Source organism: Indicator indicator, chromosome 3 (assembly GCF_027791375.1).
Source record: "Indicator indicator isolate 239-I01 chromosome 3, UM_Iind_1.1, whole genome shotgun sequence".
NCBI classification, from domain to species: Eukaryota; Metazoa; Chordata; class Aves; order Piciformes; family Indicatoridae; genus Indicator; species Indicator indicator.
The window spans coordinates 3,733,869-3,760,518 of record NC_072012.1 but is presented as its reverse complement, the minus strand read 5'-3'; the positions used below and the strand labels follow the sequence as shown (position 1 = coordinate 3,760,518).

Here is a 26,650-nt window from a genome sequence, read left to right as displayed (position 1 = left end):
TCTGTGAGGAGGGGAGTCTGGGGAGGGGGTCTGAAAGCAGATGTCCGAGACCAGTGTAAAGAATGTGTATCTGTATATAAATAATTTATCAAATAGGGGTTTTTTTTTCCTCTCTGTGAGTGTGTGTTTAGTGTATTGAAAGCTGCTCTTTTTCATTTTATTCAACCAAAAAAAAAAACAAAACACAACCCCCCCACCCTCCCAAAAAAAAAACAAAACAAAAAAAAAAACACCCAAGTGTAGGAAGATACCTAATGAGCTTTTAGTGATGTTCAATATTGCTGTTAATAGGCATTATGCCCTGCAAAGTCACTGCATGTTTGATGCTTGGCAAAATTAGAGTTCTCTGTAATATGCAGATTACAGGTCATAAAGCAATCTAGTGGTATTCCCAGCCCTTGCCTTAGTCAGAGGAGCAGTGAAACTGTAAATAGTTGATGTTCAGTATTTGCAAGTAAACCTTTTTTTTTTTTTTTCCTGTAGCTGTTCATTGATCTCAAACCACACACACTGAGTTTTGCAAGTACCAGATATCAGGATTTACAGAGGTTGCAGCATTAGAGTACTTGAATGTTTTACTACTGGAAAAAAACCCAAACAAATCCAACATTGTCTTGGACACAGTTTCAATGGGATAGGTTTGGATGTAGGAGCAGCAAGAAGCTTTTGCTGTTTTTGTCAGACAAAACTTGTGATCCTAACACAGCAGCTTTCTGTTTCAGTGAAAACAGCTGATGTTGGTCATTCATCTTTTTTTGTTTGTTTGTTTGCTTTTTAATTCAAATAAGGAAAAAGCATGAAGACTTTACAGTGATGTTTATTTTAATCACCAGTCCTGTTCTGCATATTTGTCCTTTTTTAGTTTTTATTTCTATTTCTTCCCCCCCCCCCCCCACACACACACGTTTGCTGGGAGGGTCAGTTGACTTGAAGAACTTCAATCCCCTTTATGAAATAGCCACCTAGCACCCAGAAGAGCAGTTCAGTCTGTAATACAAGTTTTGGGTTTAGTTGCCCAGTAGCATTAGCTGCCATGAATCAGTCATGTCCTGCAGTCCATATCAAAGATGCTTGCAAAAAGCAGAGGTGATCCTTGCTGTTCTGCACTGTTTGCTTTCTTCATTGCTCTCTGGGGACAGCTTTATTGACACCTGCAGGGTCTGAGCAGCAGCAGGCAGCTGTGATCCCACAGGTTTGGGATGTGTGAAGTTTCCAGGGCAAAATGTAACTCATCTTGAGTAACACTGAATTGTGAAATCATCAAATCAAGCAGGGCAGGGGGTGGGGGGGGAGCCAACTATGCAGAGTTTTTCTGTCAAGTTACCAAACTCACTTGTTTGAACCAAAACTGCATTGCTTCTGAAACTTCATCAAAGGTGATCCAGACCAACAGCAGATACAGAACAACTTAACCTGAAATAGGTAGAATAAATGGGAATTTTTGTCTTGGCCCTAAACATGTGCTGGTTTTTTGCAGGTTTCTGTATTCTTTGATGTCCACCAAATTATTATTGGTTTTATTTTTTTCTTTCCCAATTAATGTGTAAAATAGCATCACTACATTTTAAGCTATGGAATTAATATTTTTCTTTTGTATATTCTTTATTTATAACTGTGCCAAGTATTATTTTAATACTGTCAAGATCTTGATGTATTACGTTGTGAAGAAAACAAATATGTAAAATGTTTAATAAATTAGCTCTCCTTACATAAATTAAATCTGTTAAATTTTGTAAGTTATTAATCAAATAAATATTGACTCTTAGATGCAGTGTTTGTCTTGACTTGGGATGTGATTTCACACAGTGAAGTTTCTAACCAATTTTAGAAGCCATACCATGAGAAAATAGCTGCTGTCACAGAATCATAGAAACATTCAGGTGGGAAAAGACCTTTAGGGTCACCAAGTCCAACCCAGAACCCAACTCTACAAGGCTCACCCCTAAACCATATCCCCAAGCACCACATCCAAACCACCTTTAAACACATCCAGGCTTGGGGACTCCACCACCTCCCTGTCCAGGCCATTTCTCAATGCCTGACCACTCTTGCTGTGAATAAATGTTTCCTAATGTCCAGTCTGAACCTGTCCTGCTGCAGCTTGAGGCCATTCCCTCTTGTTCTATCACTAATAACCTGTGAGAAGAGACCAGCAGCAGCCTTTCTACAATGTCCTTTCAGGTAGTTGTAGAGAGCAATGAGGTCTCCCCTCAGCCTCTTCTTCCTCACACTAACCAGCCCCAGCTCCTTCAGTTGCTCTTCATCAGATTTCTTCTCCTGGCCCTTCCCAGCTTCCTTGCCCTCCTCTGCCCTGGCTCCAGCACCTCCACATCTCTCTTGGATTGAGGTGCCCAAAACTGGGCACAACACTCCAGGTGTGGCCTCCCCAGAGCTGAGTCCCAGGGGACAATCCTCTCCCTGCTCCTGCTGGACACAGCATTGCTGATCCCAGCCAGGATGCCTTTGGCTTTCTTGGCCACCTGGGCACACTGCTGGCTCCTCTTCAGCTGCTTGTCCATCAGCACCCCCAGGTCCCTTTCTGCCAGACAGCTTTCCAGCCACACTGCCCCAAGCTATCTTGCATCTTGTTTTAGTAAAGCCTCTCTGAGTGTCTTGTCAGTCACTGCACCAGCTTTTGGTGAAGCATACCAATTGGAGTTACCTTTCACTGATGAGGTACTCCTGTCTTCTGAGCAAAGGAGGCTAGCAAAGTCATGTTCCTCAAGGGAAAATTCATAGATGCGTGGAATTGTTAGGGGTGGAAGGGACCTCAAGCATCATCTGGTTCCAATCCTCGTGCTAGAGCTGGTTGCTCAGAGCCACATCTAGCCTGACCTTCAAAACTTCCAGGGATGAGGCTTCCACCACCTCCCGCAGCAACCTCTACAAGTGTCTCACCACCCTCATGGGGAAGAACTTCCTCCTAACATCCAATCTGAATCTACCCTTTTTTAGTTCTGCTCCATTCCCCCTAGTCCTGTCTCTACTTGATATCCTAAAAAGCCCTTCCCCAGCTTTCTTGTAGCCCCCTTCAGATACTGCAAGGCCACAAGAAGGTCTCCTGGGAGCCTTCTCTTCTCCAGACTGAACAGCCCCAACTCTCTCAGTCTGTCTCCATAGCAGAGCAGCTCCAGCCCTCTGATCATCCTTGTGGGCCTTCTCTGGACATCTTCCAGCACCTCCAGATCCTTCCTGTAACAGAGGCTCCAGAGCTGGACACAGTACTCCAGGTGTGGTCTCAGCAGAGTGGAGCAGAGGGGGAGAATCCCCTCCCTGGCCCTGCTGGCCACACTTCTCTTGCTGCAGCCCAGGCTCTGGTTGGCTTTCTGGGCTGCAAGTGCTCACTGCTGGCTCCAGTTCATCCCCCAGCACCCTCAAATCTTTTTCTTCAGGGCTGCTCTCCAGCCAGTCCCTGCCCAGCCTGTATTTGTGCTTGGGATTGCCCCGAACCAGATGCAGGACCCTGCACTTGGTCTCGTTGAACCTCAGGTATCCTGATTAAATTCCTGTTTGGATGGTTACCTTGTTTCTACTCAAAACCTAACCTTTAGGACACACCAGGAGAGGGCCAAGTTACTCAATCACCTACAACTGCCACCCAAGAAGCACTCATCCTGGTCATACCTCCCAGCCTTGTGTCTGCTCATAGTATGACTCAAGAATCATTAAAGATGTACACGTGGCCACTGCAGTGTTGCCTAGAAGAAACTGCAAGGTGTCCAGAGAAGGGCCACGAGGATGAGCAGAGGGCTGGAGCTGCTCTGCTGTAGAGACAGACTGAGAGAGTTGGGGCTGTTCAGTCTGGAGAAGAGAAGGCTCCCAGGAGACCTTCTTGTGGCCTTGCAGTATCTGAAGGGGGCTACAAGCAAGCTGGGGAGGGACTTTTTAGGGTGTCAGGGAGTGATAGGACTGGGGGGAATGGAGCAAAACTAGAAATGGGTAGATTGAGATTGGATGTTAGGAAGAAATTCTTCTCCATGAGAGTCGTGAGACAGTGGAATGGGTTGCCCAGGGAGGTGGTTGAGGCTCCATCCCTGGAGGTGTTTAAGGCCAGGCTGGATGAGGCTCTGGCCAGCCTGCTGTAGTGTGAGGTGTCCCTGCCCATGGCAGGGGGGTTGGAACTGGATGATCCTTGTGGTCCTTTCCAACCCTGACTGATTCTATAATAATACCTGTAGCCAGCAATATGCATCAAAATATAGGTCTGGGACTTAAGAGCACATCAAATGGAATGACAAAAGTCTCTGTGTTTTCTTCTGGGTGTGGGTGCAATATAAACATTGAGAATTGTTGATGTGCTCTCCCCTTCCCCAGGTAACAGCTCTGGCAAGGCTGGGCCCAAGCTTACCTCTGCTTGACCACCTTTGGACTTGGCTGGTGTAAGGGCAGGGAAGGTGCTGCCTTTTTAAAGACACCATTCTGTGCTGAGGACATCTATCAGAGGTTTGCAGGGCTCCATCAGAGCAGTTGCTGCTCTTGGGAGGGATGGGTGGGCTCCTGCTGACTTGAAAGCTGGTTGCTAGGTTTGTTTTACTTGGGAAGAAGCCTGCCCTCCCCACCCTCATTATGGCTTGATTTGAGTTCACTCCCTTGCACCTCCCATGAGCTGCCTCTAAGTAAAATTAGATAGTTAGGTTTTTTGCTGTGGGGAAGCAAAAAAAATCTCCTTGTGAGTGCTTTGCATTTGGCTTTTATTCTCTTCAGGCTACCAAATGGAGATAGGTAACAGCTGCACCTACTAACAGCAGGTTGAATTGATTTGCAGTGCTTAGTGCCATGTTCACAGTGCCTCCAGACCTACATACTACTTACTGGAGATCTCCCCAGTTGTGAAGTCAAATTCCTTTGCAGAACCAAACTCTCCTGGACTCAGGGTTCCAATCTGAGACGAACTCCAAGCATTACCCCCTCAGCTTGGGCTGAGCTTTTATTCATCAGCTCTTTGCTGCAGCTGAAAAGTTGACAGTAACCAATGAATGCTGTTCAGTGCAGGGGGCTGGTATCTCTTGCCAGGTATATTGTCTTTGTGGGAGTGGGTTGTTAGGCTTTTTTACTTAATTGCTTTCATTTTCTGTCATTAAGGAAGTTGTTGGCACGTGGAGCATCACAGAGCAGCAGTGAGTTACTACTGTGACTCCCTCCAGGAAAATAAAGGAAAGCCTTTAATTTTTAATTTTTTTTTTTTTTTTAGGGATTTAAATCACTTCCGATCACTTCTGCAGTTCATTTTTCTAAGGACACAGAGCTCCATTTTTTTTTATGGGTGTCAGATGCATGTTTCTTGTCAGCATAAATCTCAACCTGCCAACTCTGCTGACTGGGGTAGGTTTAGATCCACTGCAGCAGCTACCTCAGCTAATGGGAAGTGGATTCATCTGCTCAGCACTGTGCCTAGAGCATGATTTTGGTTTCTGTTTCTCAGCGTTTCATAATGAGAAGAGGAAGCACTTCCATCAGATAACAAGGCTATGGAAAGGGCATATTGCCATTGCCTTCATGCCCTTGGCTGCTGGGGTCTGGTTACCACTTCTCAGTTAGAGCTCTCCTTGCTCAGGCTGGAAGAGTCAGAGGGGATCAGTGCTTCCTGCACAACTGGCAGGCTGGCAAAGGACAGGACTACATTTAGGAGATTTTAGGGAAAAAGCATTGGGATTATCAGTATGAGTGGAAGGGCCAAAGGTTTCTGCCCAGGTTGCCTGGGCTGTGCTATTGCTTGCAGTTTCACTCCCACCTGAAGTGTGCAGCTTCACTCCCACCTGCAGTGTGCAGCTTCACTTCCACCTGCAGTGTGCAGCTTCACTCCCACCTGCAGTGTGCAGCTTCACTTCCACCTGCAGTGTGCAGCTTCACTTCCACCTGAACTGTGCAGCTTCACTCCCACCTGAACTGTGCAGCTTCACTCCCACCTGCAGTGTGCAGCTTCACTCCCACCTGCACTGTGCAGCTTCACTTCCACCTGAACTGTGCAGCTTCACTCCCACCTGCAGTGTGCAGCTTCACTCCCACCTGAACTGTGCTGCTTCACTCCCACCTGAACTGTGCAGCTTCACTCCCACCTGAAGTGTGCAGCTTCACTCCCACCTGAACTGTGCTGCTTCACTTCCACCTGAACTGTGCAGCTTCACTCCCACCTGCAGTGTGCAGCTTCACTCCCATCTGAACTGTGCAGCTTCACTTCCACCTGCAGTGTGCAGCTTCACTCCCACCTGAACTGTGCAGCTTCACTCCCACCTGAACTGTGCAGCTTCACTCCCACCTGCAGTGTGCAGCTTCACTCCCACCTGCACTGTGCAGCTTCACTCCCACCTGAACTGTGCAGCTTCACTCCCACCTGCAGTGTACAGCTTCACTCCCATCTGAACTGTGCAGCTTCACTCCCACCTGCAGTGTGCAGCTTCACTCCCACCTGAACTGTGCAGCTTCACTCCCACCTGAAGTGTGCAGCTTCACTCCCACCTGAAGTGTGCTGCTTCACTCCACCTGAACTGTGCAGCTTCACTCCCACCTGAACTGTGCTGCTTCACTCCACCTGAAGTGTGCAGCTTCACTCCACCTGAACTGTGCTGCTTCACTCCACCTACAGTGTGCAGCTTCACTCCCACCTAAGTGTGAGCTTCACTCCCACCTGAACTGTGCTGCTTCAGTCCCACCTGCAGTGTGCAGCTTCACTCCCACCTGAACTGTGCAGCTTCACTCCACCTGAAGTGTGCAGCTTCACTCCCACCTAAGTGTGAGCTTCACTCCACCTGAAGTGTGCAGCTTCACTCCCACCTGAACTGTGCAGCTTCACTCCACCTGCAGTGTGCAGCTTCACTCCACCTGAACTGTGCTGCTTCACTCCCACCTGCAGTGTGCAGCTTCACTCCCAGCTGCAGTGTGCAGCTTCACTCCCACCTGAACTGTTCTGCTTCACTCCCACCTGCAGTGTGCAGCTTCACTCCACCTGAACTGTGCAGCTTCACTCCACCTGAAGTGTGCAGCTTCACTCCACCTACAGTGTGCATCTTCACTACCACCTAAGTGTAAGCTTCACTCCCACCTGAACTGTGCTGCTTCACTCCCACCTGCAGTGTGCAGCTTCACTCCACCTGAAGTGTGCAGCTTCACTCCCACCTAAGTGTGCAGCTTCACTCCCACCTGCAGTGTGCAGCTTCACTCCACCTGAAGTGTGCAGCTTCACTCCCACCTGAAGTGTGCAGCTTCACTCCACCTGAAGTGTGCAGCTTCACTCCACCTGAAGTGTGCAGCTTCACTCCCACCTGCAGTGTGCAGCTTCACTCCACCTGAAGTGTGCAGCTTCACTCCCACCTGCAGTGTGCAGCTTCAGTCCCACCTGCAGTGTGCAGCTTCACTCCACCTGAAGTGTGCAGCTTCACTCCCACCTGAACTGTGCTGCTTCACTCCCACCTGCAGTGTGCAGCTTCACTCCCACCTGCAGTGTGCAGCTTCACTCCCACCTGAACTGTGCTGCTTCACTCCCACCTGAACTGTGCAGCTTCACTCCCACCTGCAGTGTGCAGCTTCACTCCCACCTGAACTGTGCTGCTTCACTCCCACCTGCAGTGTGCAGCTTCACTCCCACCTGCAGTGTGCAGCTTCACTCCCACCTGAACTGTGCTGCTTCACTCCCACCTGAACTGTGCAGCTTCACTCCCACCTGCAGTGTGCAGCTTCACTCCCACCTGAACTGTGCAGCTTCACTCCACCTGCAGTGTGCAGCTTCACTCCACCTGAAGTGTGCAGCTTCACTCCCACCTGAAGTGTGCAGCTTCACTCCCACCTGAAGTGTGCAGCTTCACTCCACCTGCAGTGTGCAGCTTCACTCCCACCTGAACTGTGCAGCTTCACTCCACCTGCAGTGTGCAGCTTCACTCCACCTGAACTGTGCAGCTTCACTCCACCTGCAGTCTGCAGCTTCACTCCCATCTGAACTGTGCAGCTTCACTCCCACCTAAGTGTGAGCTTCACTCCACCTGCAGTGTGCAGCTTCACTCCCACCTGCAGTGTGCAGCTTCACTCCCACCTGAACTGTGCTGCTTCACTCCACCTGCAGTGTGCAGCTTCACTCCCACCTGAACTGTGCAGCTTCACTCCCACCTGCAGTGTGCAGCTTCACTCCCACCTGAACTGTGCTGCTTCACTCCCACCTGAACTGTGCAGCTTCACTCCACCTGCAGTGTGCAGCTTCACTCCACCTGAACTGTGCTGCTTCACTCCCACCTGAACTGTGCAGCTTCACTCCACCTGAACTGTGCAGCTTCACTCCCACCTGAACTGTGCAGCTTCACTCCCACCTGAACTGTGCAGCTTCACTCCCACCTGAACTGTGCAGCTTCACTCCCACCTGCAGTGTGCAGCTTCACTCCACCTGAACTGTGCTGCTTCACTCCACCTGAAGTGTGCAGCTTCACTCCCACCTGAACTGTGCTGCTTCACTCCCACCTGCAGTGTGCAGCTTCACTCCCACCTGAACTGTGCAGCCTCACTCCACCTGAACTGTGCTGCTTCACTCCACCTGAAGTGTGCAGCTTCACTCCCACCTGAACTGTGCTGCTTCACTCCCACCTGCAGTGTGCAGCTTCACTCCCACCTGAACTGTGCAGCCTCACTCCACATGCAGTGTGCAGCTTCACTCCACCTGAACTGTGCAGCTTCACTCCACCTGAACTCTGCAGCTTCACTCCCACCTGAACTGTGCAGCTTCACTCCCACCTGAAGTGTGCAGCTTCACTCCCACCTGAACTGTGCTGCTTCACTCCCACCTGCAGTGTGCAGCTTCACTCCCACCTGCAGTGTGCAGCTTCACTCCCACCTGAACTGTGCAGCTTCACTCCCACCTGCAGTGTGCAGCTTCACTCCCACCTGCAGTGTGCAGCTTCACTCCACCTGAACTGTGCTGCTTCACTCCACCTGAACTGTGCTGCTTCACTCCACCTGAAGTGTGCAGCTTCACTCCACCTACAGTGTGCAGCTTCACTCCCACCTAATTGTGAGCTTCACTCCCACCTGAACTGTGCTGCTTCACTCCCACCTGCAGTGTGCAGCTTCACTCCCACCTAAGTGTGAGCTTCACTCCCACCTGAACTGTGCTGCTTCAGTCCCACCTGCAGTGTGCAGCTTCACTCCCACCTGAACTGTGCTGCTTCACTCCCACCTGCAGTGTGCAGCTTCACTCCCACCTGAACTGTGCAGCCTTACTCCACCTGAACTGTGCAGCTTCACTCCCACCTGCAGTGTGCAGCTTCACTCCCACCTGCAGTGTGCAGCTTCACTCCCACCTGCAGTGTGCAGCTTCAGTCCCACCTGCAGTGTGCAGCTTCACTCCACCTGAAGTGTGCAGCTTCACTCCACCTGCAGTGTGCAGCTTCACTCCACCTGAAGTGTGCAGCTTCACTCCCACCTGCAGTGTGCAGCTTCACTCCCACCTGAACTGTGCTGCTTCACTCCCACCTGCAGTGTGCAGCTTCACTCCCACCTGCAGTGTGCAGCTTCACTCCCACCTGAACTGTGCTGCTTCACTCCCACCTGCAGTGTGCAGCTTCACTCCCACCTGCAGTGTGCAGCTTCACTCCCACCTGAACTGTGCTGCTTCACTCCACCTGCAGTGTGCAGCTTCACTCCCACCTGAAGTGTGCAGCTTCACTCCCACCTGAAGTGTGCAGCTTCACTCCACCTGCAGTGTGCAGCTTCACTCCCACCTGAACTGTGCAGCTTCACTCCACCTGCAGTGTGCAGCTTCACTCCACCTGCAGTGTGCAGCTTCACTCCCACCTGCAGTGTGCAGCTTCACTCCCACCTGAACTGTGCAGCTTCACTCCACCTGCAGTGTGCAGCTTCACTCCACCTGCAGTGTGCAGCTTCACTCCCACCTGAACTGTGCAGCTTCACTCCCACCTGAACTGTGCAGATTCACTCCCACCTGAACTGTGCTGCTTCACTCCCAACTGCAGTGTGCAGCTTCACTCCCACCTGAACTGTGCAGCTTCACTCCCACCTGCAGTGTGCAGCTTCACTCCCACCTGAACTGTGCAGCTTCACTCCCACCTGAACTGTGCAGCTTCACTCCACCTGCAGTGTGCAGCTTCACTCCACCTGAACTGTGCTGCTTCACTCCCACCTGAACTGTGCAGCTTCACTCCACCTGAACTCTGCAGCTTCACTCCCACCTGCAGTGTGCAGCTTCACTCCCACCTGCAGTGTGCAGCTTCACTCCACCTGAACTGTGCTGCTTCACTCCACCTGAACTGTGCTGCTTCACTCCACCTGAAGTGTGCAGCTTCACTCCCACCTGAACTGTGCTGCTTCACTCCCACCTGCAGTGTGCAGCTTCACTCCACCTGAACTGTGCAGCTTCACTCCACCTGCAGTGTGCAGCTTCACTCCCAACTGAACTGTGCAGCTTCACTCCACCTGAACTCTGCAGCTTCACTCCCACCTGAACTGTGCAGCTTCACTCCCACCTGCAGTGTGCAGCTTCACTCCCACCTGCAGTGTGCAGCTTCACTCCCACCTGCAGTGTGCAGCTTCACTCCACCTGAACTGTGCTGCTTCACTCCACCTGAACTGTGCTGCTTCACTCCACCTGAAGTGTGCAGCTTCACTCCCACCTGAACTGTGCTGCTTCACTCCCACCTGCAGTGTGCAGCTTCACTCCACCTGAACTGTGCTGCTTCACTCCACCTGAACTGTGCAGCTTCACTCCACCTGAACTGTGCAGCTTCACTCCCACCTGAACTGTGCAGCTTCACTCCCACCTGCAGTGTGCAGCTTCACTCCACCTGAACTCTGCAGCTTCACTCCCACCTGAACTGTGCAGCTTCACTCCCACCTGCAGTGTGCAGCTTCACTCCACCTGAACTGTGCTGCTTCACTCCACCTGAACTGTGCTGCTTCACTCCACCTCAAGTGTGCAGCTTCACTCCCACCTGAACTGTGCAGCTTCACTCCACCTGAAGTGTGCAGCTTCACTCCCACCTGACAGTGTGCATCTTCACTCCCACCTAAGTGTAAGCTTCACTCCACCTGAACTGTGCAGCTTCACTCCCACCTGCAGTGTGCAGCTTCACTCCCACCTGCAGTGTGCAGCTTCACTCCCACCTGAACTGTGCAGCTTCACTCCAGCTGCAGTGTGCAGCTTCACTCCCACCTGAAGTGTGCAGCTTCACTCCACCTGAAGTGTGCAGCTTCACTCCACCTGCAGTGTGCAGCTTCACTCCCACCTGAAGTGTGCAGCTTCACTCCACCTGAACTGTGCAGCTTCACTCCCACCTGAACTGTGCAGCTTCACTCCACCTGAAGTGTGCAGCTTCACTCTCACCTGAACTGTGCAGCTTCACTCCACCTGCAGTGTGCAGCTTCACTCCCACCTGAACTGTGCAGCTTCACTCCACCTGCAGTGTGCAGCTTCACTCCACCTGAACTGTGCAGCTTCACTCCACCTGAAGTGTGCAGCTTCACTCCACCTGAACTGTGCTGCTTCACTCCCACCTGCAGTGTGCAGCTTCACTCCCACCTGAACTGTGCTGCTTCACTCCCACCTGAACTGTGCTGCTTCACTCCACCTGAAGTGTGCAGCTTCACTCCACCTGCAGTGTGCAGCTTCACTCCACCTGAACTGTGCAGCTTCACTCCACCTGAAGTGTGCAGCTTCACTCCACCTGCAGTGTGCAGCTTCACTCCCACCTGAACTGTGCTGCTTCACTCCACCTGCAGTGTGCAGCTTCACTCCACCTGAACTGTGCAGCTTCACTCCACCTGCAGTGTGCAGCTTCACTCCACCTGCAGTGTGCAGCTTCACTCCCACCTGAACTGTGCAGCTTCACTCCACCTGAAGTGTGCAGCTTCACTCCACCTGCAGTGTGCAGCTTCACTCCACCTGAACTGTGCAGCTTCACTCCACCTGAAGTGTGCAGCTTCACTCCACCTGCAGTGTGCAGCTTCTCTCCACCTGAACTGTGCTGCTTCACTCCACCTGAACTGTGCAGCTTCACTCCACCTGCAGTGTGCAGCTTCACTCCACCTGAACTGTGCTGCTTCACTCCACCTGAGTGTGCAGCTTCACTCCACCTGAAGTGTGCAGCTTCACTCCACCTGAACTGTGCAGCTTCACTCCACCTGAATGTGCGCTTCACTCCACCTGCAGTGTGCAGCTTCACTCCCACCTGAACTGTGCAGCTTCACTCCACCTGCAGTGTGCAGCTTCACTCCCACCTGAACTGTGCAGCTTCACTCCACCTGCAGTGTGCAGCTTCACTCCCACCTGAACTGTGCAGCTTCACTCCACCTGAATGTGCAGCTTCACTCCACCTGAACTGTGCAGCTTCACTCCCACCTGAGCAGCTTCACTCCACGATGTGCAGCTTCACTCCCACCTGAACTGTGCAGCTTCACTCCACCTGCAGTGTGCAGCTTCACTCCACCTGACTGTGCAGCTTCACTCCACCTGAAGTGTGCAGCTTCACTCCCACCTGAACTGTGCAGCTTCACTCCCACCTGAACTGTGCTGCTTCAGTCCCACCTGCAGTGTGCAGCTTCACTCCCACCTGCAGTGTGCAGCTTCACTCCACCTGAAGTGTGCAGCTTCACTCCAGCTGCAGTGTGCAGCTTCACTCCCACCTGAAGTGTGCAGCTTCACTCCACCTGAAGTGTGCAGCTTCACTCCACCTGCAGTGTGCAGCTTCACTCCCACCTGAAGTGTGCAGCTTCACTCCACCTGAAGTGTGCAGCTTCACTCCCACCTGAACTGTGCTGCTTCACTCCACCTGAAGTGTGCACTCCCACCTGACTGTGCAGCTTCACTCCACCTGCAGTGTGCAGCTTCACTCCCACCTGAACTGTGCAGCTTCACTCCACCTGCAGTGTGCAGCTTCACTCCCACCTGAACTGTACAGCTTCACTCCACCTGCAGTGTGCAGCTTCACTCCACCTGAACTGTCACTCCACGCTGTGCAGCTTCACTCCCACCTGCAGTGTGCAGCTTCACTCCCACCTGAACTGTGCTGCTTCACTCCCACCTGAACTGTGCAGCTTCACTCCCACCTGCAGTGTGCAGCTTCACTCCCACCTGCATGTGCAGCTTCACTCCACCTGAATGTGCAGCTCACTCCACCTGCTGTGCAGCTTCACTCCCACCTGAACTGTGCAGCTTCACCCACCTGCAGTGTGCAGCTTCACTCCACCTGAACTGTGCAGCTTCACTCCACCTGCAGTGTGCAGCTTCACTCCACCTGCAGTGTGCAGCTTCACTCCACCTGAACTGTGCAGCTTCACTCCACCTGAACTGTGCAGCTTCACTCCACCTGCAGTGTGCAGCTTCACTCCACCTGAACTGTGCAGCTTCACTCCACCTGAAGTGTGCAGCTTCACTCCCACCTGAACTGTGCTGCTTCACTCCACCTGAAGTGTGCAGCTTCACTCCACCTGAAGTGTGCAGCTTCACTCCCACCTGAAGTGTGCAGCTTCACTCCCACCTGAACTGTGCAGCTTCACTCCCACCTGAACTGTGCTGCTTCACTCCCACCTGAAGTGTGCAGCTTCACTCCCACCTGCAGTGTGCTGCTGCTGCATTACTGTTGTCCTTTTCACTCATGACCTTTCCCTCTCTGTGGACTGCAGCAGCCCTGGGCTCATATTTTGAGCTGCCTGCCTGTTCCTCCTCACACCCACATTGTTCTTTTGTGACCCATACAAAATGCCCTTTGTGCATTGTTCTGCCTCCTACATATTTGTCTAATTAGGCTTTAGGCTTGCCCTGTTTCAATGCCTCAGACTACAGTTGTAGATATTCCTTGAACCTCCACATTAGACTCTGCTCTACACAATTGCTTACTACTTTATTGCAGCATTCCCATTTTTTGATGTGTCTCTAAGCAGATTTTTTTTCCCCCAAAATGCATGAGCTTGAGTTCTAAACCAGAGAGTTTCAGATCTCAACTTTTCTATGACTAACTTCTGTTGGGCACAATGAGATTTGAAACCAAACCTCTGTCTGCACCCTGGAACACTGGGTGAGTTAGAATCATAGAATCACAGAATTGTTAGGCTTGGAAGGGACCTCAAGGATCAGCCAGTTCCAACCCCCCTGCCATGGGCAGGGACACCTCACACTACAGCAGGTTGCTCACAGCCACATCCAGCCTGGCTGAAAAACCTCCAGGGATGAGGCTTCCACCACCTCCCTCAGCAACCTCTGCCAGTGTCTCACCACCCTCATGGGGAAGAATTTCTTCCTAACATCCAATCTGAATCTACTCATTTCTAGTTTTGTTCCATTCCCCCCAGTCCTGTCACTCCCTGACACCCTAAAAAGTCCCTCCCCAGCTTTCTTGTAGCCCCCTTCAGATACTGCAAGGCCACAAGAAGGTCTCCTGGGAGCCTTCTCTTCTCCAGACTCAACAGCCCCAACTCTCTCAGTCTGTCTCCACAGCAGAGCAGCTCCAGCCCTCTGCTCATCCTCATGGCTCTTCTCTGGACACCTTCCAGCACCTCCAGATCCTTCCTGGAACAGAGGCTCCAGAACTGGATGCAGTACTCCAGGTGTGGTCTCAGCAGAGTGGAGCAGAGGGGGAGAATCCCCTCCCTGGCCCTGCTGGCCACACTTCTCTTGCTGCAGCCCAGGCTCTGCTTGGCTTTCTGGGCTGCAAGTGCTCACTGCTGGCTCCTGTTGAGCTTCTCATCCCCCAGCACCCTCAAATCTTTTTCTTCCGGGCTGCTCTCCAGCCAGTCCCTGCCCAGCCTATATCAGTGTGTGGGATTGCCTCGACCCAGCTGCAGGACCTTGCACTTGGTCTTGTTGAACCTCATGTGGTTGTCATGGGCTCACCTCTGCAGCCTGTCCAGGTCCCTCTGGATGGATCCCTTCCCTCCAGCCTCTCTGCTGCACCACACAGCTTGGTGTCATCAGCAAACCTACTGAGGGTGCCTCAATGCCACTGTCCATGTCACCAACAAAGATGTTGAACAAGACTGGTCCCAGGACTGATCCCTGAAGGACTCAGCTTGTCCCTGGCCTCCACTGGGACATGGAGCCATTGACAGCCACTCTTTGGGTGATTGCCATTACTCTTCATCAGTTTCAGTTCAAGTCATGTTTGCTACCAGTGTGCTTGATTCCATCCCCTTGTGCAGCTGCACTCTGTCAGATGCCCTCCTCAGAAGGCTGAAACCTTCCACCATCTTCAGTGGAGGGACCTAAGGGTCCTAGCACTGCCAAGATAAGGTCAAACCCTGTTCTTAAACCCGAGTTTGATATGATAGGCCAGAGCTTGGCCAGCTGCTGAGCAGGATTGTGATAATCTGCAGCTGTGGGTGATGCCCAATGCCAGCACAAGGGGCAGTGGTGGAAGGTGAGGCATAGGAAGTTCCATGGAAACAGGAGGAAGAATTATTATTATATGAGTGTGACAGAACACTGGAAGAGGCTGCCCAGGGGAGTTGTGGAGTCTCCCTCTCTGGAGATATTCAAAACCCACCTGGATGCATTCCTGTGTGATCTGCCCTAGGTGCTCCTGCTCTGGCAGGGGGTTGGACTGGATGATCTCTGGAGGTCCCTTCCAGCCCCTAAGATTCTGTAATTCTGTGATTCTGTCTTGGTGCTGCACTGCAAGGCCTGTGTGTAAGAACACCTCAGTCCCAGAGCAGGTGCAGCCCCACACAAAGCTGTGGTGGAGAAGGTTTGTTCTCCCTTCCCTGGCTCTGGGAGAGGCAGGCAGCCATTAAGGCACACAGCTTCTTACCTCTCACTTTCAGAGCTGTGTTACAGCACAGAGGAGTAGATTAAGATTTACTATTTCTGTGCAGTGAGCAGCTAGCTGCCTTGCACAGGCACAATGGTGTGGTGATCAAGGACAGACTTCCTGCTCTGAAGGCTATAACCTGTGCTCTCAGTCATGTTGGGCTCTCAGTGAATAGGAGCCAGCAGTGTGCCCAGGTGGCCAAGAAAGCCAAAGGCATCCTGGCTGGGATCAGCAATGCTGTATCCAGCAGGAGCAGGGAGGGGATTGTCCCCTGGCACTCAGCTCTGGGGAGGCCACACCTGGAGTGTTGTGTCCAGTTCTGGGCACCTCAATCCAAGAGAGATGTGGAGGTGCTGGAGCCAGGGCAGAGGAGGGCAAGGAAGCTGTGAAAGGCCTGGAGAAGAAATGTGATGAAGAGCAACTGAAGGAGCTGGGGATGGTTAGTGTGAAACAGAGGAGGCTGAGGGGAGACCTCATTGCTGTCTACAACTACCTGAAAGGACATTGTGGAGAGGCTGGTGCTGGTCTCTTCTCCCAGGGAATTAGTGACAGAACAAGAGGGAATGGCCTTAAGCTGCCACTGGGTAGATTTAGACTGGACAGTAGGAAGAAGTTTTTCCCAGCAAGAGTGGTCAGGGATTGGAATGTGCTGCCCAGGGAGGTGGTGGAGTCCCCAACCCTGGATGTCTTTAAAGGTCATTTAGATGTGGTGCTTGGGGATCTGGTTTAGGGATGAGCCTTGTAGTGTTCTGGGTTGGCCTTGGTGATCCTGAGGCTCTTTTCCAACCTGCATGTTTCTGTGATTCTGTGAAAGGCTGCAGAGAGTCTACAGCAGCCTGCCTTGCACAGGCACACAGTGGTGTGGTATTCCAGGACAGCCATCCACCTCTGAAGGCCACGTTGGGCTCTCAGTGAAACGCTGCACCAGCATCTCTCCACCCTGGAGGTACCCCCACAACACTTCCCTTTCCTTTTGATTGCTGACAAAAAGCACTTGACACTTAGGTTTAAGAGAAAGATCCACAAGCCAAGCTTTATTGAATTGAAATTCAGTCTTACAGGTGGTGCAGTGTGAGACAGGAAGCAAGGGGGGAAAAGCAGTGCTTATCTCCAACCAAAACCAAGCATCTGCTCGAGGGATGCCTAAGCACTACAGCAACTACTCTGTCCCACAGTAGTTAGTAACATAGAGGAAGCTCTCCTCTTTCTTGTAGCAGGAGCTCAGCAGAGCTGTGACAGATGTGCAGCCCTGAGCCCTCACTGGGCATGAACGAGGGCACCTGCGCCCTGGCCGTACCCAAACCCCTTGGGGCCGAAGTTCTTCGCGTAACAACCTGCAAGAAAGAGCAGAGGATCACAGGAGGTTAGGGGTTGGAAGGGACCTCGAGGGATCACCCAGTGCAGCCCCCCTGCCAGGGCAGGAGCACCTAGAGCAGGTCACACATGAAGGCTTCCAGGTGGGATGACCAAGCAGTGGCTGAGGCTAGGCTCCTCGGTGCTTCCCCGGAGTCACTACGACATCCCCATTGGGAAGCAATGATCCTCCTTCAGTCAGAAGCTCTGAGCCTCCTTCAGAAGCAATGCTAAAAAGCATTTTGTTAAGCTGCATAACTGCCATGCCTCAGTTCCATAGCCATGGCTGCTCAGTCTGTGCAGCTCCCACCTTCCTCCACCAAAGCCACTTCTACACTGGGTCTGTGGCTGTCCATCCCTAAGGGCATAAGTTGTCATCCAGGCACTGTGGGGACCTAGGTAATATCTATGACACCACAGAATCATAGAATTGTTAGGGTTGGAAGGGACCTCAAGGATCAGCCAGTTCAAACCCCCCTGCCATGGGCAGGGACACCTCACACCACAGCAGGTTGCTCACAGCCACATCCAGCCTGGCTGCAAAAAACTCCAGGGATGAGGCTTCCACCACCTCCCTCAGCAACCTCTTCCAGTGTCTCACCACCCTCATGGGGAAGAATTTCTTCCTAACATCCAATCTGAATCTACTCATTTCTAGTTTTGCTCCATTCCCCCCAGTCCTATCACTCCCTGACACCGTAAAAAGTCCCTCCCCAGCTTCCCTGTAGCCCCCTTCAGATACTGCAAGGCCACAAGAAGGTCTCCTCAGAGCCTTCTCTTCTCCAGACTGAACAGCCCCAACTCTCTCAGTCTGTCCTCATAGCAGAGCAGCTCCAGCCCTCTGCTCATCCTCATGGCCCTTCTCTGGACACCTTCCAGCACCTCCAGATCGCTCTTGTAACAGAGGCTCCAGAACTGGACACAGAGCTCCAGGTGGGGCCTCAGCAGAGTGGAGCAGAGGGGGAGAATCCCCTCCCTGGCCCTGCTGGCCACACTTCTCTTGCTGCAGCCCAGGCTCTGGTTGGCTCTCTGGGCTGCAAGTGCTCACTGCTGGCTCCTGTTGAGCTTCTCATCCCCCAGCACCCCCAAGTCCCTCTCCTCAGGGCTGCTCTCCAGCCAGACCCTGCCCAGCCTACCTCAGTGCCTGGGATTACCCTGATGCAGCTGCAGGAAGGCAGGGCAGGATGCCTGCTAGCCTGGGTCCTTACTCTGCTCTGCTCTGTGAGCAAGGCAGAGGGCAAGGGCTGCTGCTGCATTTCCCAGTATGTAATGTTTTGCTTAATGCAGATGTAAGCTACAGCAGCAGCTTCAGTAATGTTTATTTCATTTCTCAGCTCTCTTCCCGTGACTTACAGAGCACTTCCACCTTGAGAGGAGCTTGGAAGTTTCTTATAGCCAGGCAGAAACTCGGCCTCTGTCCTTTTAACACATTACACTCTGAACAACAAACAAATGATCTTTGCTTCTTTCCTCACCTTTACAATAGATTTCTCCCTCTTTTTCAGTCAGGGTTGTAGATTCTAGGCTTTTTCCACACTTGGCACACCGGAAGCAATTCTTGTGCCATGGCTGGGGGTGGGACAGGAGGGAAATAAGAAAAACAAAATCAAAACCAAACCACAATGAGATCGTTTAAATACAGAGTATGAGAGAATGTCGAAGTTGGTAAAAAAATGCATTAGCTGTGCCAGGGCCAGCATTGTTTAGGGATGACTGGTGCAAGAAAAAGCAGTTCAAGTGCAGCAGCAGCAGACAAGTGTGTCTGCATTCCTGTGAGTGGCCCACACAGAACCCTGCTCAGGGCAGCTTTCTCTAATCAGTTCAGAGCAGACCTTGGCTCTGTAGCGAGTCAGGCAGCTGGCAGACTGGCACACACAGTTTAACACACAGAGGGTATTTTCAGAGAGTACCCCCCTGCTGCCAAAACAGCCCCCATCACAAGCTGCACACCACAGAGACTCTTCCCTCTCCTGAGAGGAGTGCTCCTCTAGTCTGCACTTCAAGTCTCTGGCATGAGATGACGTTGAAGCTTCACCCCTGGAATCCAAGCTGAGCACTCCTCACCTTGCACTTCAATTGCTTTTTTTTTTTTTAATTTTTTTTTTCTCCATTGAGTTGATTTGACTATTTCCATCCCTGAGAAATGCAGTTTTAAGGCAGCTCTCCCCACGGTTGGTTCGCTACAGGAAGCCACACAGGGTCCCCTGCTCGTTTTGAAGTCCACAGAGCAGGTGCCAAATGGCACAGAAGAGTTCCTTACCTTGCCAGCTCCTATTACTTTCTCTGCTGCATAGACAGAATCCCCACACCTAGAGCACTTCTCTGCCCCTCCAAACTTCTGAGCGAACTTGGAAGTGTTTGGGCTTGTCGTAGGTCGATGGGGAGAGGGAGTGCTGGAAGGAAAGGGACAAGTGCTGGCTTTACTCTCTTCCTAAGTGACCTTTTGCTCTTCTTAACACTAACAGAGCAGCATCCAACACACAGCACAGAAAACACCCCCCTGCCAGACTTGTGGAGCAAGTTACCAGCAAAGCTCTCCTGTTATACTTGGTAGGAAAAAGCAACAACAACAAAAAAAAAACAAAAAAAAAAAAAAAAAAAAGAAAAACCAAAGCCAAACCCACAAAAATTAGAGAAAGACCATGCTCCAGAGGGCAGAAAGAAGCTACTTCAAAAGCCACTTTTCTGAGGAGCCTTCACAGAATCAACCAGCTTGGAAAAGACCTCCGAGATCATCAAGTCCAACCAATCATCCAACCCTAACTAATCAACCAGACCATGGCACTAAGTGCCTCATCCAGGCTCTTCTTGAACACCTCCAGGGACGCTGACCCCACCACCTCCCTGGCCAGCACATTCCAAGGGACAATCTCTCTTTCTAGGAAGAACTTCTTGCTCAGATCAAGCCTGAACTTCCCTCTGCACAACTTGAGACTGTGTCCTCTTGTTCTGGTGCTGGTTGCCTGGGAGAAGAGCCCAACCCCCACCTGGCTACAACCTCCCTTCACGTAGTTGTAAACAGCAATGAGGTCTGCCCTGAGCCTCCTCTTCTCCAGGCTAAACACCCCCAGCTCCCTCAGCCTCTCCTCACAGGGCTGTGCTCCAGACCCCTCCCCAGCCTCATTGCCCTTCTCTGGACATGTTCCAGCATCTCAACATCTTTCTTAAATTGAGGAGCCCAGAACTGGACACAGCACTCAAGGTGTGGTCTAACCAGTGCTGGGCACAGTGCAGAATGACTTCCCTGCTCCTGCTGGCCACACTATTCCTGATCCAGGCCAGGATGCCATTGGCTCTCCTGGCCACCTGGGCACACTGCTGGCTCATGTTCAGCTGCTGCCAACCAGTACCCCCAGGTCCCTTTCTTCCTGGCCTTTTAACTTCTGGAGAAGGGAATTTTGTATCAGGGCATGGATTTAGCAGATAGCAATCTACAGAAAATGCTGTTAAATCCCTGTGTGCTGAACATGGTCTGGCACCTCAACTGATCACTGAACCTGGCTGGAGAGCATACCTCATATAAATGTCAGGCAGTAACTTGGGATCCTGCATGAAGCAAGTGTGAGGCATACCTCAGCTTCTTGCCACATGCTCTGCTTTACAGCTGCTAGGAACATTTTACTGTTTAATAGGCCTTATGACTTTGGCTATAATTAAGCACAAATGGTTCTTCATTAGCCAGTTAAAAACAAACAAACAAACAAACAAAAAACCCTCAATAAAAAATCTTGTAGCCCCAGATTCTCAGCTCTCCAGACCCATCCTTGTTGAACGTCTGTGTTTGCAGCTTACTTAGGAAAGCTACTTGAGACTCAGAGTCACCTCTGCAGGCTCCTGCACAGCCATCTGTGCCATCCAGTGCCCTATGGCTAATGCACAGTCAGGGCCTCTTCACCTGCACTAATGCCTGCTCACAGTCAGCAGCAGCAGGTTTGTGCCCTGCAGGTTATTCTGGGGTATTTTGCAGCATTTCTGTTTCAGACAACAGGAACTGAACAAAATCCAGCCCGAAAGACTTCTCTGAGAACAGTACTGAAGGGCCAGGTCTACTCCCCACCCAGCTCAGTTTGCTCACCTCTCAGGCTTGATGCCCAGCCTCTCTCCCCTGTCCATGTTCAGTGTGCCTGCCCCTTGGCCATATCCATAGCCTTTGGGGCCATACTTTTTCCCATAGCAGGATTTGCAGTACACTTCAGCATCATGAATGGCTACAGTTGTGCTGTCCAAGTTTTTCCGGCAGACCACTGGAGGGGAAGACAAAAAAAACCCCAACCCAAATCAAAACAAAACAGAAAAACTTCATTAAGAGATTATTTCCATCAACATTGAATGAGAAGTCATAGAATCATAGAATTGTCAGGGTGGGAAGGGACCTCAAGGATCATCCAGTTCCAACCCCCCTGCCATGGGCAGGGACACCTCACACTACAGCAGGTTGCTCACAGCCACATCCAGCCTGGCTGCAAAAACCTCCAGGGGTGAGGCTTCCACCACCTCCCTCAGCAACCTCTGCCAGTGTTTCACCACCCTCATGGGGAAGAACTTCTTCCTAACATCCAGCCTGAATCTCCCCATTTCTAGTTTTGTTCCATTCCCCCCAGTCCTATCACTCCCTGACACCTTCAAAAGTCCCTCCCCAGCTTTCTTGTAGCCCTCTTCAGATACTGCAAGGCCACAAGAAGGTCTCCTGGGAGCCTTCTCTTCTCCAGACTGAACAGCCCCAACTCTCTCAGTCTGTCTCCAAGCAGAGCAGCTCCAGCCCTCTGCTCATCCTCATGGCCCTTCTCTAAACATGTTCCAGCACCTCCAGATCCTTCCTGTAAGAGGGACTCCAGAGCTGGATGCAGTACTCCAGGTGGGTCTCAGCAGAGTGGAGCAGAGGGGGAGAATCCCCTCCCTGGCCCTGCTGGCCACACTTCTCTTGCTGCAGCCCAGGCTCTGCTTGGCTTTCTGGGCTGCAAGTGCTCACTGCTGGCTCCTGTTGAGCTTCTCATCCCCCAGCACCCCCAAGGCCTTTTCTTCAGGGCTGCTCTCCAGCCAGTCCCTGCCCAGCCTGTATTTGTGCTTGGGATTGCCCTGACCCAGGTGCAGGACCTTGCACTTGGTCTTGTTGAACCTCATGAGGCTGTCATGGGCCCACCATGCTTCCTTATCCATAATTCTTCCTTTCATGCTGCAGGACCACCAGAGATTAGAGGAAGCAGGCTGTCATTTGAATTGGTGAATTATGCTTAGCCCTGCAAAGGCTCCATTCCCTCCTACTCTTCATGACTGTGACACTTAAAGCCTGGAAACTTGCTGTGTGATGAATGAAGCTGCTCAGAAACCCAGATAGTGAAGTCAGCAGTTTCCCTTGACAGATGCCATACAGCATGAAGCAGAAGTCCCTCAGCGCTGAAGAGTCCTCTCCTGCCCTTCTGGCCAGGGGGAGGCAGGGAAAATAAACAACCTTCAAGGTTCTGCCCTGGCCTTGGGGCAGAGCTGGGACTGTTTCACAGCTGTCACCAGAGGGTTTGTGCTTTTCTGGCATCCCTACATTGTCCTTCAGCACAATGCAAGTGCTCTGCTCAAGGTTACAGGAGAAGGCAAAACTATTTCCTTCTTAAACCTTCCTTTGTATCCTGGCTGGCATGCTCCTTCTCTCTGCAACAGCTTTATGGCTGTGATAAAGAACTTGGGGAAAAAAAAAAAAAACAACACCCTACCAAAAAGCAGCCTTATGAATGTTTTGTTTAACAAGAATGTTAAGGTCTTGAAAACACAGGGTGAGCCTTGCTTATGGCATTCATTTGCTCCAAAGCTCTTTTTCTAAGACACAAATATGAAATAAGCAACTCAGCTAATGCAGGATTGTTAAGCCTACAGACTTGAACTCAGAGAGAGCTCTGCACTAAGGAAAAGCAAATGCTCACAATCACAGAATCAACCACGTTGGAAAAGACCTCAGAGATCATCAAGTCCAACCTATCACCTAATACCTAACACCTCCTGACAACTAAACCATGGCTCCAAGTGCCACAGCCAAGCTTTTGTTGAACACCTCCAGGGATGGTGACTCCACCACCTCCCTGGGCAGCACATTCCAAGGGACAATCTCTCTTTCTGGGAAGAACTTTCTCCTCACCTCCAGCCTGAACTTCCCCTGGTGCAGCTTGAGACTGTGTCTTCTCCTTCTGGTGCTGGTTGCCTGGGAGAAGAGACCAACCCCCACCTGGCTACAACCTCCCTTCAGGGAGTTGTAGAGAGCAGTGAGGTCTCCCCTGAGCCTCCTCTTCTCCAGGCTGAACACCCCCAGCTCCCTCAGCCTCTCCTCACAGGGCTGTGCTCCAGACCCCTCCCCAGCCTTGTTGCCCTTCTCTGGACTCATTCAAGTATCTCAATGTCCTTCTTGAATTGAGGAGCCCAGAACTGGACACAGTCCTCAAGGTGTGTCCTGACCAGTGCTGAGTACAGGGGCACTAGAGCCACTGCTTGACTGCAACTCCCAGGTTTCCTTTAATAGAAACTCCCATAGAAGGCTGAAAACGGAGCAGCTGAGACATCTAATCCTGTCTGTGACTGCTGTAGAGCTAAGAGATGGGAGCAGAGGTGCTCCAAGGCCCACACAGCAGCACGGCACACTGATGTTCTCCTGCAGACAAATAGTACACCAGGGTGGGGGGGGCACTTGTAACTGCTCTGCAGACCTGAAGCCCAGCTCTGCCTGCAGGTATTGAACACCAGCAAGTGGGACAAAACAGTACCTCCTGTCTGTAATGAGGTAAAGTTCTGGTTGAGCCAGCCAGGCTGTCTGCTTGCAGAGCAGGAGCCTCTGATTCACAGCAACCCTTTGTTCCCTTCATCTAAGCAGAGTTCTTTTCAGCAGAGAAAGTGATTTTCAGTGCCTCACTGGGCTTGTTGGTTGGACTGGAAAATAATGCTTTGGACTCCTTTCATCTGAAATAAGCCACAGCACCCTGTGCCAAGAAAGTCTGGGCTTAAGCATCAGCAATTTGGCTGTGCTCAGGCATGCTGGTGTCCTGGTCTGCATGGGACTTCAGGACAGGGGTCTGAAAACTGTTGCTTAAGATGCTGACAGCCCTGGGACCACCAGAAGTCCAGCTGACCTCTGATCAGTGTCCAGGGGGCTCTGCCACTAGGCATTCTCCCCTGCATGGACAACACTTAAGCCAGAATTCCATCCTAAAAATCCCTTAGACTCCTGAGGAGAAGGCTGGGGGGACACAAACAGGAGAAAAGCATGATGTGCTCTGCCTTGGGAGGTGACTCCCACACTGGACAGGCAGAATGACATCTCCCAAGGAGGCAGGCCCCCCGTTCTGCACCACCAGGTGCTCAACATGTGATGGACAAAGCCACCACTGTTCTTGTGTCACAGAGTCACAGAATGTTAGGGGCTGGAAGGGACCTCCAGAGATCATCCAGTCCAAGCCCCTGCCAGAGCATCATCACCTGGAGCAGATCACACAGGAACACATCCAGGCAGGTCTGGAATATCTCCACAGAGGGAGACTCCACAACTCCCCTGGGCAGCCTCTTCCAGTCTTCTGTCACCCTCACAGGGAAATAATTCTTCCTCCTGTTTCCATGGAACTTCCTATACCTCAGCTTCCACCACTGCCCCTTGTGCTGGCATTGGGCATCACCCAGCAGAGCCTGGCTCCAGCCTCTGGGCACTCCCCCTGCACATCTTTACCAATATGAATGAGGTCACCTCTCAGTCTCCTCTTCTCCAAGCTGAAGAGCCCTCAGCTCCCGCAGTCTCTCCTCATAAGGAAGATGTTCCACTCCTGTAATCTTTTTTGTGGCTCTGTACTGAACTCAAGCAGTTCCCTGAGGTCCTTCCTGAACTGAGGTGCCCAGAACTGGACACAATATTCCAGATGTGGCCTCAGCAGGGCAGAGTAGAGAGGGAGGAAAACCTCTCTCCACCTACCGACCACAGCCCTTCTAACCCACCCCAGGATACCACCAGCCTTCTTGGCTACAAGACTCACTGGGACATCTCCTGTGGACCAGGATCTTGCTGTTGTGACACTCTCCCTCCTCCTCCAGCTGTGCTAGGGGAGATGATGGAGGGGAGCAGGAGAGGAATACTTACTGCAGAGGAAGCAGCAGCGGTGGAAGCTCCTCCCGTCGCACTGCACCTCCTCAGCGTGGTAGACGGTGCGCCCGCAGGCACCGCACTTGTTGCCGCCTCCCCAGTTGGGCATGGTGGCTCTGTGGAGGGAGAGAGGGAGAGGTTTGTTAACCACAGTGTCCTCCACCACCTCAGCTCAAGGACAGGTCGGGTCCCAGGCTCCTTCAAACGGCAGCCACGGAGTCTCTATCTGCTAGCACCAGCCTGCAGTTTCACCCCCTGTGAAAAAAAGGTCACTCTGCACCACGAGAGGAGTTCTCATCAGCCCCTCAGATCCGTGGTGGTTTTAGGCTGTGCCTTTAAAATTTTCCACAGATCTTGAACAGAAAGTAGTAAAACGTAAACAAATCACTGTTGGGTGTAAAAAGGAAAATCGTGATAATTCTGAACAGTTCCAGTAGAGAGATAAAGGACTTAAGTTAGTCAGGAAAACAATTTCTCTCTCTTTTCACTTCTTCAGCTCTGGCTGATGCTTCTCCCTGGCTTTGCTGACCTTGACTGCACCACTTTTGTTGTGAATGGTACTAACAACAACTTCTCTGCTCTTTCTCTTGTCCCTTTTGTGTACACAGGCATATGGAGAGGGGCAGGGAGTGGGAAGCTATTAGCAGCTCCCCTGGTTTTTGGCCGGGGGGGGTGGTGGTGGTGGAGGGGGGTGGAGGGGGTTCTTGTGCTGTTTCTCAATTGTAAAGGCCTGTAAATATTTGCAAATATTGTATATTTTGTACACATTCATTGCATTTCATTGTAGATTGTGGTTTTGCTTGTAAATACAGCTGCCAACTGGGCTGAGCTGGCAAAATTTAACGTTGGGGGGTGTGTGGGGGGGGAATTTTCAACCCACCACATGGATCCCAGAGCAGGTTTAAAGGCTTAGGCAGGCTCTCTATGGCTATTTGTAAAAAGCAGATGGACTGGCAAGGGGCGCAGAGGCTGCTGCTGCTGCCAAACAGCAAGCAAAAGAGAGACACAGCCTTCATGAGACATCCTCCCGTCCCTGCCCTGGGTCTGGAACGTTGCACACATTGGATATGCACAAACCACGGTTTCATGCACAAGGGCTTTACTGTACCTTGAGCAAATTGCCTTCCCCCCCCCAGATGGATATAATCTCAGTTTCCATGCTTTGTTAACACTGGGCCTCTCATCTGATAGAAGCACAGCAACTATGCCAACAACAGCATTTTGCTCTGCTGCAGGGCCTACCATTTGGAATGCAGCACAAGCCAAAGTTCACCTCACCAGAGAGCCACTCCTCGGGGCTGTGGGGACTTTCTGAACTCATCTGAGATCATGCCTGCACTTCAAAGAAATCTAAGAGGGATTATTTCCCAGGGACTCCGCTGCTCTTATATGAACTGTGCCTTGAACAGGCAGGTATATGAACCAAATGCAACTGCTCAAAGAGCCACAGCTACTTAAA

At 51.6% G+C, this 26,650-nt stretch overlaps 1 protein-coding gene across 3 annotated transcripts; it reads right to left on the bottom strand.

The window, feature by feature from the left end:
- Positions 1-16,991: 16,991 nt before the first annotated feature.
- CSRP2 (cysteine and glycine rich protein 2) lies at positions 16,992-25,321 on the bottom strand. Of its 3 annotated transcripts, none has more exons than XM_054399533.1 (5): positions 25,189-25,321; positions 21,163-21,331; positions 19,348-19,480; positions 18,563-18,656; positions 16,992-17,068 (listed from the first exon to the last, which is right to left on the bottom strand). In XM_054399533.1, the coding sequence occupies exons 1-5, from the start codon at positions 25,298-25,300 to the stop codon at positions 16,992-16,994; spliced, it is 585 nt and encodes a 194-aa protein (XP_054255508.1). In that variant the 5' UTR covers positions 25,301-25,321. The 3 variants fall into 3 exon arrangements, with proteins under 3 accessions (XP_054255508.1, XP_054255507.1, XP_054255506.1); XM_054399532.1 differs by having other exon boundaries at positions 18,569-18,656; positions 25,189-25,300; XM_054399531.1 differs by having other exon boundaries at positions 19,366-19,480; positions 25,189-25,300.
- Positions 25,322-26,650: the final 1,329 nt, after the last annotated feature.

Excerpts from the sequence above, each read along its gene's own strand:
- CSRP2 (XM_054399533.1), bottom strand. The coding sequence starts at position 25,300 with ATGCCCAACTGGGGAGGCGGCAACAAGTGCGGTGCCTGCGGGCGCACC. Across the intron at positions 18,657-19,347 it reads AAGTAATAGGAGCTGGCAAG|CCATGGCACAAGAATTGCTT; the intron begins GTAAGGAACTCT and ends TCCCACCCCCAG. Across the intron at positions 17,069-18,562 it reads GGGAGAAATCTATTGTAAAG|GTTGTTACGCGAAGAACTTC; the intron begins GTGAGGAAAGAA and ends TCTTTCTTGCAG.